The 14,883-nt window shown below is 38.7% G+C and overlaps 1 protein-coding gene across 8 annotated transcripts in view; it reads left to right on the forward strand.

The window, feature by feature from the left end:
* Positions 1-14,883, forward strand: part of TENM3 (teneurin transmembrane protein 3) — a 439,982-nt gene that overhangs the window by 23,773 nt on the left and 401,326 nt on the right. For 5 of the 8 annotated variants that reach the window (XM_065899884.1, XM_065899885.1, XM_065899886.1 and 2 more), the window contains exon 2: positions 714-992. The exons of the other annotated variants lie outside the window; for them this stretch is intronic. In XM_065899884.1, the coding sequence (XP_065755956.1) occupies positions 714-992 (279 nt within the window). The remainder of the gene's footprint in view (positions 1-713; positions 993-14,883) is intronic. 8 annotated transcript variants of the gene reach the window in all.

Consider the following 14,883-nt stretch of genomic DNA (forward strand, 5'->3'; position numbering starts at 1 on the left):
TTATTTTTTAGAGTGTACTTTATTTGCACAAATTGGTTTACTCTGATCAATACAGATGTTTCCAGGTGTTTATTAAAGCAAAAAATCTGGGAAGTCAGATGTCTGCACGTTTTCATGACATTACACTCCAAAAGTTAGTGTATGTTTGTACACACGTGATACATGTTTATATTGGTTGTTAAGTTTTAGGTGGGAAAATATAATAAAGACTGCCCAGGCTCCGGTTTCTAATTTTTTCTGATTATTGGGTAACTTATTCTGGAGGGCAATCTTTTCTCTTCCAAAGGAGTGACACCTGGGCGGGAAAATCCTACTGTTTGGGTTGAGAGCCAGGACCCAGGAAATAATTCTGACAATTTCTATGGCTTCACAATTCTGCTAAATACAGGTCTATCGAGGATAACTAAGCCTTTCTCTGGGTTGGGTTTTCATGGTCTGGGCCGCTTTACCTGCCGGGCTCCCTGGAGGTGTTTATGGGCTGAAATAGTTGACAAAGGAGCTCTGAGCCGTGGTGGGTGGCAAGTCAGAGATGGAGCTCCCTGCACCCCAACTGGACCCACGCGACCACAGGTCATGTGGAGCTAATGCAAACACCTGGTGCTGAGAGCTGACAAGACTGGATGCTTAAGTGTTTATTTTAGGGAGATTTTGTTTAAAAAATACTGAAACGAGACATATACTCACTAGTTGTCATCTTCTTTCCCCCTAATTAGGACAGAATTTCACCCTAAGGCAGTTAGGCGTTTGTGAACCGGAAGCCCGAAGAGGACTGACGTTTTGTGCGGAAATGGGGCTCCCTCACAGAGGTTACTCTATCAGTGCAGGGTCAGACGCTGACACTGAGAATGAAGCAGTGATGTCCCCAGAGCATGCCATGAGACTGTGGGGCAGGGGGGTCAAGTCAGGCCGCAGCTCCTGTCTGTCAAGCCGGTCCAACTCAGCCCTCACCCTGACAGATACAGAGCACGAAAACAAGTCGGACAGTGAAAACGGTAAGTTCTTTTTTCTTTGGCTTCGTAATGTTGGCGTTCAGTGCTTCTGTCTGTTTCCGTTGACTCTGGAGGCGTGGCTTCCTTCCTTCCTCCCATCTCTCCTTCTCTTTCTTTCTTCTTCCTTTCTTTGTATTGCAACGCTACTAGTAGCGCTCAAGAAATGTCCTTCGTTATTGCATTTTTTTTTTCCCTGGGAAAAAATCAATATTCGATGACATCAGATTGTAAAATTATGCAGGCTTTCTCTGTTGTGTTAGCTATACTTTTGAAAAACAGTTTAATCGTGATAAGAAAAAAAAACACACACACAAAGATTGGCTTTGACTTATCTTGGACCATGCCACCTGTTATCCTCGACGGAGTAGCAAAGCAAGTGGTGGTAAAGTTTACCCCACAGCCAGCTTGTAATCAGAGATGTCTTTGTAGATTCCTCTTGAAAATATCTCAAAGAAGCTCCAGAATCTTAGAATGGTTGACTGAGCACACGGAATAGTTTATTAACAGGGCTCAATGACTGAAGAACAAATTTGATCATGCTTTAAACTTACTTGTTGATGACAGCAATCGAAATCTTGGTAAAGAGAAAGGGAGTGTGGCCTTTGATTGCTTTGGGGACTGGATCGTTCTGCAATTAGATCGATGCACAAAAGCTGGATTTTAGGGTATCCAAAGAGCATACTGTACGAAAAATCGATATATTGGGACTCTTTTCCTATCACCAACGCAGAATAATAAAGAAACAGTTAATTTCTATGCAATAATAGATTTCAAAGAAAACTTAATTTTTAGTCACTGCAGCTTCTGGGAAGAATTGTAGCATCAGCAGCAACGCACCGGACAACAAAATGACATTTCTCTTTCAGCATTTAATGTTAACAGCGTACTTGCTACTTTAATCTGGTTATTAATGCTGTGTATACGGTGTGTCAAAAAAGCAGAGAGATAATTAAAGTGGAAGAACTGCATGACGTGTGAAAAGAAAGGTGCTGTTTTACCTATGGTTTCCTTTTCGTTACTTATCGAGCAAGCTTGTCAGCCTTGCTTTGTGACAGGAAAGCGGGTCCATTGTCAGCTTTTAGTCTCAGCTCAGTCACCAAACCAAGGGGGTAGCTACTGCTTCCTACTGCTTAGTACTTGTTTTCTTGCTATCCAGGGAAAAAAAGGTCTACTTTGAACCAACTAAAACAATACCTTGTGGAGAATACTTGGGTGCATTAAACCAAAGTCAAAATCAACTACTAATAGGCACTCAAGGTATTCATTTTGGAAGTGTCAGTTCTTGGTGGAGACTGGACTTATCCCAACCCAAAACCGGAAACAAGGGCAGTTCTGGCTAACAAAGTGAGTCTTAGAATCTGACTGCAGCGTTTTCCTGAGCTAATCCACTCACCTCAGTAAAACCTGTGTTTATAGACATTTTCACTGGACTCAGAAGTTTCTAACCTTAAGTATATAAGATCTGGCATCAATTTTGCTTCCTGTCCCTCTGTATGTTTATGTAACACTCTGCAAGCAATTGTAGGCGCAGTGGTTGTATTCAGATGTGTTATTTGACGTTTGATGTTCCTAAAATACATGAAAAAAGGGAGGGTACAGCAGGACAATGTGTTCAGTTCTGATTTTCTGCATCACGGACCTTCCATACCCATTAGATATCGTCCCACATTGCGTCAGCATGCCCTTTCTATATACAACCCTTGTAGCATCTCTTTCTCTCTCTCTCTCTCTCATAATGAGTGTATCTTGTTATTGTGTCTGTATTGGTACAATATAAATTAATTTTATTATTTTTTAACTTGTGTATCTGCTAAAACCATCTCACAGTGAATTCCCAAACACATGCCATTTTATATTCTTTTCAGAAAACTTAGAAACGTTGCCACCTCTAGTTAACAGTATCTAACATCCAAATGACTGGGGGCGGGGTGACAAGCCTGACACTTTCTCACACTGCCGCCCCTCTCTGTTTGCACTTATTATGAAAGAGAGGAGGGACTTGCTGCCCCAGGAATCTCCTAGTCCATGTCCTTGGAATGATGTAAAGACAAGGAAAGTTACACTCGTCCATTTCTCCAAGTGGTGTTCTGAGGCAGAATGAGAGACACAGGAAGAGGGTGTCAGGGGCCTTGCCTCGAAATTCAGAACATTGGGTAGCATTTGTTGAGAGTAAACAGGTCAGCCAAGTTAGGAGTATAAAGTGTCAAAGACAACGTTTGTTGAGCTGGACAAGTGATGACTTAAACTTGTGTTTACTCTTTCCCCAAGGTTTGGCTGTGGTTGTTTTTTGAAACAACATTTTGATGGTCTAAGAGCTCCCAATGAGGTCAGCTTAGGGAAGAAAGCAAAAGAGGAAAAGAAATAGAGATGACCTCTTACTGAACACTGGCTATTTCGTATGTGTGTCCAGAGGAACATTGCAGATTCATTTATTTGTTCTGAATTTTCAGTGATTAGTCAGACAGAGCAAAATTCCATTTAAAGTAATAAATTACATTGAGATCTAGGGAAGCCTAATTTTCTGATATTTAGCAGACCTTATCATTTTGAATTGTGGAATTAAACAAGAGTATTTGAGGGGTTTTTTCTGACATAAAAAACTTCTTTTCTTAAGCTGGGCTACAGTAAAAACTAAAACTTGTAATCATACACAGGGCCTCCTAACATCTTTATAAACAAGATCCTCAAATCCATTACCTGTTTCTAATATTAGTACTGCTTCTAGTCAAATATTTATAATATAAGATTTCTGAAATAATTCAACTCAGGTATTCTTAAATGCTCTCACTCTGAAAGATTATTGATTTTTCCAGCTATATTTTCCCTTGACATTCGATTATTTAAATTGTCAAAGTTTATTCATCTTCATGTTAGCTTGCCGTGTGTCCTTAGACGTTCTATCATATCACTGTAAGTTGAAACAAGAAGGATGTGCATAAAATAACTCACCAAAGTGAAACTAATTGAGAAACCAGACACTGACTTGTTTTTTCCCCCCAGTTTGGAAGGGGAGTTTGGGTTGACTCTTTTTGTCATTTGAAATAATGTGAATAAGGCTGTTTTCCTCAGAAAAAAATAAAATGTTATTCAACACTTGTGCAATTATGCAAGCTGAGTGACTGATATTCTAGTTATAACTTCAAAGAAGAGTTTAGTCACTGCAAGGGATTAGATTTCATTTATTTATTGATAAGGAGGCCAACAGTTCAAGTTAAGAAGGTGCTAGAACTGCTGTGAGGCTAATGAAATTTTGATGGCCTGAGCATCCCATGAGAGTAAAGGAACATTCGGACCATGTCACACGTCTCCGTGTTAGCAGAGATTCTAAACCAGTGATAAAATATATTCTTTTGCAAAACTAACTCTTCACCAACCGTGGGGAGTTGATGTTAAGAAGCAATTTGAGAAAAAAAATTTATTACAGTATATTGTTTCATATCAAATTTCAAATGTTAATCTCGTTCCGAATTAAGGATGTGGGAGAAGGCCTCTCTTGACACGTACTGACAACTTTCTAAGTCAACTGCCATGCTCCAGGGCAAACACTGGAGGGTCAATGGTTTGTGACCACCTATTAGTGACGGTCCTAGTAAGCGACTACAAAATAAATGTGATGGGCTGCCATAATCAGAGGGAAAGTTACCAGTGTGCTCTGGCTCGTTTGAGGCCTCTTTCCTGTCTCTGATGGATTGTTAAAAGACCCCTGACTGAACGCCCACTCTCCAGCTTTGCAAGTCATCTGATCTGAATTCCAAATATCTATGTAAATGTCAGGAACAAAGAACTTTTTTTTTTTTTCCGAAACATCAAGCTTTTAAGCTTTAAAAAGTGTTTATTTGTGCATCTTTTCCCAGAAGCAGCCTAGCATGTATTATTATCGTTTGTCAGCCAGCAGTGTGGTATCGTGAGAAGTGCTTGGATTCAGAATCACAGCGCTCAGGGTGTAAACACTTTCATTCGACCCCTAAGACCGTTTGCTCCTGAGTCACCCAGAGCTCAAGGTCCCAACTTTCCCACCTCTGCCTGGCTACTCGGCCAGTTGTACTGCTGGCCCCAGAGATGTGGAGGTCTTCGTCTTGCTTCTTCTGCCTGTCTCCACGACCTCTTCTGCCCCTTGGGAACCAATGACCTTTGACACTAGACAGACCAAGAGGAATTGGCTCTCCTCTCCTCTTCTACCTCGTCGTAACTGGGGACCTCAAGAGCCTCCTCTTAGGGCAACAGCTGAGAACGTGTTGACGGGGGCAGACCACCTGGGATTGTACTGGCTCCACCGCCTCCCAGCTGTGTGGCCTTGGGCAAGTGACTTAACCTTCCTGTGCTGCCGTTTCCATGAGGGTAAAATGCAGAAGATCACAAATGACGTGCAGTCCGTATAGGGTTTTGCTGTGAGGATCACCTGAGCTCGGATATATGATACGCTGAGAACAACGGTGCCTGGCGCCTAGTGAGTTCCAAACAAGGGTGTCCTCTTATTATTATTTGTAAATGGTGGAAAATTGTATGTCCTTCTTAAGTGCTTGTGAAGATTAAGTGAGGTGCACGGTATCAAGTACCCACGTAGTCTTGGCCCACAGCGTGTCCCCTGCCCCCCTTCCATTTTCCCCCTCTGTCTGCATTAGTCAAGTATTTGTACGTTTGGCGAATGAGGGAGAGTGAGTGGTCTCCTCTAGGAGACCTGCTGCTGATTTGCATAGCCTGGAATTTCTGTCACCGTTTATTGACTCTTTTATTTTTCTCTAAAACCCCACATACTTTTAAATTCACTGTAATTAAATGAACGCACATCGAGTGGTGCTGACAGTTAGTCTGACGGCTGTAGGCTTCAAAGAGTTAAATGTGCTCCTTCTCTTCCTGGCCAAAGGAAATTTCAAAAGTGGTGCTTCCCTCAAAGGCATGTTACTTAGACAGCCAGTCACTTAAAAGGCAATTTAACTGGTGCTCATGAGTTCACCCAATAAAATAAATCCCTCCTGGAAGACTTTATTTCTCACCTGGGGTCTTAGCAATATACCTGTGGTAGGACCTCACTAATGCCACACTAACTGCAGATACTGGAGTATTCCAGGGCTAATTTGGCTAACAAGAAGCATAGAGCATTAATGTGCAGTATTTTTAAGTGTAATAGATACTTGCTTTGCCAGACTAAAACACTTCCAAAAACCAATTTACTTGTCCTTTGAAATAGTAGTTTTAAAGTCTACTTTCTGTATGGATAGATAAAATCTAAAAGTTGAGCTACTATACTTTAAAAAAAGATATACCCCGGGCTTCCCTGGTGGCGCAGTGGTTGAGAGTCCGCCTGCCGATGCAGGGGACACGGGTTCGTGCCCCAGTCCGGGAAGATCCCACGTGCCGCGGAGCGGCTGGGCCCGTGAGCCTGTGTGTCCGGAGCCTGTGCTCCGCAACGGGAGAGGCCACAGCAGTGAGAGGCCCGCGTAGAGCAAAAAAAAAAAAAAAAGATATACCCCTTAAACCAATTTGATAAACTGTTGTAGTGATGTTTACATCACTGTCACAGTAGAGAACTTTATTTTGCGATCCAAATTACCACATTGGGCAAAATACGTTCTCTGACAAAGTGGGCAGGGCAATTTTTTCTCTTTCTAAGCAACTGCATATAGGTGAGAGAAGAAATGGGAGGATTTGTACCTATGCTATAACCAGTTACGTTCTAGAATAGTGTGGGAGAAAGTGCCAGTGGTGTTGGAGTACCTGTTATGTCCCGTACTTGTGATGCTTCTAGCCATGACACAGACGTCATTCCTCTCCTGGCTCCTTTTCTACACGAGGCTAATCGTTGAGTTTTCCACAAATAATTTGAAGAGGTGGATTTTTGCCTATAGCCTGGTTCCGTTCCTTCAGCTTGATCTTTCTCAACTCTCAGCCTACTTTGGAAATTGATTGTGAGAATTAAGGAGGAATTCCGTTGCTGCAAGAAATAAATGGTATTTCAGTGTTATTCTAATTTGATGAGATTTTACTACACACGCTAAACCGTAACTTGAATATAAATTCCATTATGGGCTCTCTTCTCGCATGTAACGGTCAATTCCAGCATGTCCTACTGTTGTAAATTATATTTTATGTTTTAGGTGCTCTGGGATGTCAAAACAGCAAAAGTAATATGTTGCATGCTTCCTAAATCAAGGTCAGAATTAAAGTGCTGCTTTGCAAAATACAGTCAAATAGCTTCCAATATATAAAAATAATTACATCACCTTGATGGGTATGTCTTTATAGTTTAAACAGCAACTTGTCATTCTTTAAGCAAAAGCTTCCATACTTCATTTTGGATGAAATACATTCACTTCATGGATGTGTTACAAGTCACTTGAGCACAAGTAAGTGATGATTTAAATAAAACTTTTTTAAAATTTAGTATTATGAAAGTAGAATTAAGAATGCCATAGGGGGCTTCCCTGGTGGCACAGTGGTTGGGAGTCCGCCTGCCGATTCAGGGGACATGGGTTTGTGCCCCGGTCCGGGAAGATCCCACATGCTGCGGAGCGGCTGGGCCCATGAGCCATGGCCGCTGAGCCTGCGCATCCAGAGCCTATGCATACAGCAGAGAAAAAAAAAAAAAAAAGAATGCCATAAAGTCCACCACCATGGTTATCATCACTTAAGTATTTATATACATTTATATTTTCCATTCTAGGAGGATTTTTGGCACTGCTTGACAGTTTGCTACTTGTCACACGGATATTGTCGTTTCTACAAAACAACTTGTATTCTAAGTACTTTTGTTCGAAGTATATAGAATATATGCTGTATCTGTTTAAAATCCAGATGTTCTTTTAATTGTGCAGTTGCAATCAACGTAAACCATACTAACACAAATCAAAACTGGTGATGCATGCTCTTTTGATTTTTGAATGTGGTTTGATATCCTTGAAAAATCACAGTAGTAGTGGTAAAATTGTTTTAATTAATGAACTGAACAGCAGCGAATGCCGAGTCAGGTTCATTGATGTAATTATCACTGAAATAGAAAAAATAAGTGTTAGAGCCATAGAACCACAGTTTATTAGCCATTCCAAGGGTGTTCAAGTGTTTGAAAAGCAACTAACTGATTTGTGGGGGGGGTGTTATTTATAGAATATTCTTCTCAGGTCATAATAATTCTGTTAATTAACATTTACCTACACACAAGTTTAAATGTGAAAAATCTTCTACCTTATTTACTGAGTAGTTTGAACGAGGGTTTCACTCTATTGGAATTTTCTTCTCTTTATCAGTTGACTTGAGATAGTTTGCCATATGAATAGACTGTAAACTAAGTGTAAAAGCTTTCTGAATGCGTATTAAAATGGATACAAATGAGTATAAACTTGAAAAAGGGACAATTTAAAATGTCTTATGAGTAGTGCCTTGATTTTAAATATCAAGTCACACAGAAACTGAAAACTGAATAAAGTTGAGCTGTGACTTGGAATTGATTTCTCATTGAGTATGTCAACTACATTCTCAATCAATGAATGGTAAATGCTAGGTATCGTACCAGGGGCTACAAAACAAGAAAATGAGTATGATATAGTCTCTGACTCTAGAAGTTCATAGGCTGGTTGGGAAAACAGGCAAGTAGATATTACATTGTAATTGTACTTTAATGTGCTAAGTAATATTCCAACACAGTATGTGAAGTCAGCACAGAGCAGATTCTTGCCACAGAAATTGAGGGCAGGAGAGGAAAAAAGGTTTTATAAAGGAGGAAGGAGGTGGCATTGTTACACAGGCTCAAAGGATGTGTAAAAATGCGAGGTGTAGACAAAGCAGTGAAGGAGAGAGTGTGAAATCCCTGGGGACTGTTCCAAGAGCCAGAGGCTCTTTGGTGCCTGGAACACAGGGTGTTGTGTGGATGAGTTATGAGAGTTTAGGCGGTACAGGTAGCCCCAGACCATGTTGCAAAGGGACTTCACGGCCATGCTAAGGAATTTGTACTTTTTCCTGTAGGTAATGGAAGTCTCGGAAGAATTTTCGTATAGAGGAATATTCCAGTCATATTTACATTTTTGGAAAGTACTCAGAAAGCAGTGTAGAGTGTTAACTGTCTTTCCCACAAAGGGAGTAAGCTCCGTAGGGCCGTGGCCCTGTTCACCCTTGTGTCTCTGTGTTCACCTCACCCAGTGCCTGAATTTGGAACTGAAACTGTAGCTGAGCGAATACATAACTGGAGGTCAAACTTGAAAGCAAATTGGCCAATCAGGTAGTATTATAATTATCAGAGTGAGAAAATACAAACATTTGAACAAAGAACTGGAAAGGAAAGGGAGACAAATTCAAATAGGTTCGATTTGATGATTAATTCATTGCATTGGTGTTAGAGAAGAGGAAGACATTTAAAAAGACCCTCTAACGTGGAAGTGATGCTATAATCCAAGTTGGAGGTTAAAGCATGTTGTCTGTGATAAAGTCAGTAATTTCAAGAAGGACAAGTTGTATTTGAGATGTCTGTGGGACATCAAAATTCAGAATATATTAAGCAATTATATATACATATATATATTGTAAAATTTATATATTATAAAATGTAATAATACATATAACCATATATATTATAAATTTTATATATAATATATAATAAAATGTAATTATATATATAATTATATATATATGTGTATATATAAAACTCAAGTTAAATTTTGTTTAGAAACATTTTCTTTATGATCTCTATGATTGCAGTTAAAGCCATAGGGCAAATTAAACCTCTCCCCAAAAGCAAATAAAGTGAGAAAAGAAGAGAAATGAAGATAAAATACTGAGTTCACCCATATTTAACATAAAGGTACAGAAGAAGCACCAGTGAAAGAAACGAGAGGGACGTTCCATAGAGACAAAAAGAAAACCAAACAAGATCAGTTCACAGAAGACAAAAGAGGCAGGACATGATTGACAGAGTCAAAAATTTCCAAAAGTGTAGTAAGTTAAGTGCCAGATATATCCTTTGGATTGCACAGAGGATCTTAATTTCTGTGTAGTGGGTGTGGTCGTCAAGTTGTAGTGGGTGGGGAGATGAACGGAAACTATGGCATCAGTAAATGTAGATTATTCTTTCCAAATCTTAACTAAGAAAGGAGAGAGTTAGGTATAACTCCTGCGGAACACAAGGGCAGGGGTATTTTTATATTGGAGGGCATTTCAGCCTCTTTCTAAGGAAAGGGGAGGAGTGCTGAGAAGATGAAAGTGGAGGAGATTGAGGGGGAAATGAAGTCTGGCCTCTGAAGGATCGGGAGGAGAGAGATCTTTGGAATATAGACTTAGGTAACTGTGAATTCCTCAGCACTTTTTATCCTGTAAGGTGCTTTTCATCTTACAACTTTGTGATAGCATTAGTTTCGTGTTTGCTGTAGGAGAGGTGTACTTTAAAAAGGTACTTTTCAATCTACACTGATTAAAATCATAGCATAGCATAGTCGGTGTGGTATAAATTGATGACATTTGATGGACTTGACAGTTCACGTCATTAAAAGGTTTGCGGGAAAATACATTCGTATTCAAAATTGAGATTTCATTTAAAACAGTACTATAAAGCTGTTAAAAACAAAGAAAAGAAAGAAAAGCACATCCAGAGTTTAGCAGAAAACAGGTAATTATCAGTTCTGGAGCCTGAAGTAAGAGGACTGTTCTCAGTACTACTCCAGGTACAGATACGTAGGGAACGTTCTATTTCGTTGATCACTGATGTTTGTGTGTATGTGTGTGTTTGTACAATCTACATATAAACATATAATAAAATAGTTGTATAATAAATACATATATAATAAATAGATATGACAAAATAAAAATAGATACAAATATATAATTATATATAAATCATACACACGCCTATATACAGTATACATATATAGGTGTGTGTTTACGACCTTTGCCTTAAGGATTAAATTAATAGCTTAAATATAAGTCTTTCCACCTTAGTAACTGCCACATGGTTTTGCACTAGCTATACTGTCTATTTTGCTTAAAAACAAAATGCATGTCTACAAACATAAAATTATACAACCAGATTTGATTATTAGCAAACACTCTTGAGGAATTACCAAACATTTATTTTTTAAAAATACTCAAAAGGGAGCCAAAAAAATAGAACACAAGTGATATGTCTGAGAGAAATAAAAATAGGCTATAAAAAGCCAGAGTGTTAGTCAGTATTTGCATATTTAAATTTGGAAAACTGACTCTGTGGAATGATTATTCAGACTAAACTGAATAATTGATTCATCTTAAATTGGTTAATATCAAAGTAATCAGTAGGAAGTAGGCTTGCTCTTCCAACTGGTTTGTATAGGGGTGTTAAAGTTCACAAAGAGAGATCTTAAAATTTTGACATACATCAGCTGGAGATTCCTGGGGGATTTGAATGAAATGTCAGTTGCTGCAGAAGCAAGTATAAAACATCCCTTATAATGGACGGTGTCTCATTTACTGTGACTGGAGCACCATTGTATAGATTGTAAGGTACAAAATGTGCTTATAGGTGAACTAAATTATTTGAATTAACCTATCTAAAGAGTTTAAGGCTTCAGATAATCATTAGAATTTTTTAAGCATTTAATTATTATTTGCATGGTACTGTGTCAATAACCCAAGTAAAATGGTAGGTGATGACAGCCATAATAAAAATGGAACTTTAGACCAAGCAATTTTAAATATAAAATGTTATGAGTGTTTAAATCTATGCCCTTAATTTATCTATTTTATTTACTTAGCATTGCATGTCATTTGAAGACACAGAGAAGCATATGGATAATATTCACTACTTTCTATTTTGGTATTTACACTTTCATTCTTTATCTGTGTATATATTTTTATTTTTTATTTTTTTTTGCGGTACGCGGGCCTCTCACTGTTGTGGCCTCTCCCATTGCAGAGCACAGGCTCCGGATGCGCAGGCTCAGCGGCCATGGCTCACGGGCCCAGCCGCTCCGCGGCATGTGGGATCTTCCTGGCCCGGGGCACAAACCCATGTCCCCTGCGTCGGCAGGCAGACTCTCAACCACTGCGCCACCAGGGAAGCCCTGTGTATATATTTTTAAATTAGAATTGCAATTTCTGTTTTGACCTAAGTTTCTCCACATTATTAGATATTCTTCTTCAACATAATAGTTTTCCATGCTGTGATTTATCATAATTTGTTTAATATATCCACTACTTCTGAACATCTAGGTTGTTTGAATTTTCACTTTTGTAAATCGTGTTGTAATAACAATTCTAGTGGCTAAATCTTTGCCCCTAATTCTGTATCCCCTAATACCTTAGGATGAATTCTTGGAAGTGGAATATCAGAGCCAAAGTTACGTACAGTTTAAAGCATTTGATATACCCTGTCAAAATGCCCTGCAAAAAAAACCTGTATCAATTTACCTTCCCACCAGAAGTGTGAAAATGTGTCTTTTTCCACATGCCATTGACAAGGAATGTTGCCATGCTTTAAAATTTTGGCAACTTGATGGAAACATAGTATCTTACTGTTGCAATTTATATTCATTTGAGTAATAGATTGAATATATTCTCATATATGTGTGTATATTGTTTGTATTTCTTCTATCATGAATTGCCAATTTATGCCCTTTGCCCATTATTCTGTTGGGTATATGGAGAAATGGGTCTTCCAGGACATCAGGAAACTGAAAGAAGAGATGACATTCAAGGACATTAGGACGCTGACTCTGCCTTTTTCCACCTTGTGTACATGTGGCCTTGATGAGACGGGTTTGGTTGCAGGAGGACCTGATATAAATAAACATCTCCTTAAACGCAGGCCTTCTGCTCATAGACATATGTGTAAGTTCCACAGTAGTGATGAATAACGACATGAACTCCAAGTATGAAAGAGCTGGGGCACAGCACAGACGTAAGGTCTTCGACTCTACCAGGATTCCACCTTGTTTAAACAGCTACACACTCCTTATTAGAGGTTCTAGGTGCCAAGAAAATCTGTATTTACTCCAGCTCAGAGTAGCAAGTTCATTTCCACAAAGTTTCTACATCCTTATTAAATAAATTTTAAAAACTTAAAGAAGGTGATAGTAACAGTGGGAGGTAAGACTCTTTCCATCAATCCATAGGCTGCTGGAAAAGATACAGGAGATGCAGGAATTCGTGTACATTATATCGTTTTCTTATTGATTTGCATAGTTTTCACAAAACAAGAATCTTAATAACAGTCTCTTTTAAAATATCTAAATCTGGGCTTCCCTGGTGGCGCAGTGGTTGAGAGTCCGCCTGCCGATGCAGGGGACAAGGGTTCGTGCCCCGGTCCGGGAAGATCCCACATGTCATGGAGCGGCTGGGCCTGTGAGCCATGGCCGCTGAGCCTGCGCGTCTGGAGCCTGTGCTCCGCAACGGGAGAGGCCACAACAGTGAGAAGCCCGCGTACTTCCAAAATAAATAAATAAATAAATAAAATAAAATATCTAAATCTTAGTGTTTTGTAAATATTTTCCTCAGTTTAATTTTGTTTTATTTATTTATTTGGCCTCCCTAATGGGCCAAACTGTTTTATTTTTGATACAGTTTTTTAGAAACTTTAAAATATAGTCGTCAATTATATTATTTACTTTTTTATGCTTAGCAATGTTGACTTTACCCCTAGAACAAATAACGGTTTTATTTTCTTCCCTTTTGTATATTTCTTTTTCTTTTTTTGTGTTTAATTTAGCTGAATTTTTAGATATAGTCTGTGGTGTAGGAATTTATATTGATTTTCTTCACATAATTTGCTTTTGTAAATGTCATTTAATTTAATTAGGGGATGCTTCATAATGTCTAATAAATATATACTAATCTACTTAAATTTTGGCAAGGAGACATCAATAAAAATTAGTGCTGTTAAATCTTTTTAAAGAAGTGGGGTAAAATTTGTGAGATATCTTATATAAATAGTAGTTTTTAGATACTAAATTCAGGTTTGGTAGTTTCTGAGAGATCTAGAATGCTAACTAAAAATAAACGTTTTCAGGAATGCACAGTTAACCACTAGCAGTATAATGTGTAGCCTTTAGACATTGCAAAAAAATGTAGTAGAAAAACAGACTTAAATAGGTTTGTGGAAGTTACATATAATATCAGAAGCAGTTATTGAGATCTATTTTTCATTAAAAAATAAAGCATGAAACCTGCAGAGTCAGGATACATTATGCACATATTTTGTGACCATCCTTATATTAAATACTTTGAGAGATATTTTTAAGGAATAAAATGGACCCTTTGCTCTCAAGCTTATGGACTCGGAGATACAGGGCTTTACAAAGAGAGAACAATTAGAAGACAAAGCAACTGGATGAAATACATGGCTAAAGTACACATTGAAAAGAGAAAAGTGATAAAGGTTTAAAAAAGGAAAGATTCTGCAGAATTAGTAGTCTTCCAGCAGGATTTTGAAGGTGGTAAAATATGTTTAAATACGGCAGAAAAGTAGTGCACGCTTACAGTTGGAAAAACTTTAAGAAATGCTTGGAAGCCACAAGCGAACAATGGTAGCCTTCCAAGGAGGCCACCCATAGATTCTAGAAGAATCCTCGGGGAACACCGGAAGTTAAAGTTGACAGTTAAGTGGAATCCACTTGCGAAGAACTGCAAATGTCGTGCCGATAGGTCGGAGATTGTCCCTGTGGGTCCTGTCTGTCCAGTCGACATCCTAAAGCAGTGTTGAATGGACTGTATGAAGGCCAACTTGGAATTGATGAGCCGTGGTTCAACATATACTAGGAAGACGTTATGTTGAATAGAGAGGCAGCAACAAGTTGTAGCAGGGTTGGCAGGACTTTGTCATGTGAGAAAGAAACATAAAGGGTCAAAGATGAGTGCACAACCTCGAAAAATGTTGCTGTAGTAGGAAAATAAAAAAAGAAAGGCCATAGGAAGATAGTTGAACAGACTGTCATCTGCACAA

The sequence above is a fragment of the Phocoena phocoena genome, chromosome 21 (assembly GCF_963924675.1).
Source record: "Phocoena phocoena chromosome 21, mPhoPho1.1, whole genome shotgun sequence".
NCBI classification, from domain to species: domain Eukaryota; kingdom Metazoa; phylum Chordata; class Mammalia; order Artiodactyla; family Phocoenidae; genus Phocoena; species Phocoena phocoena.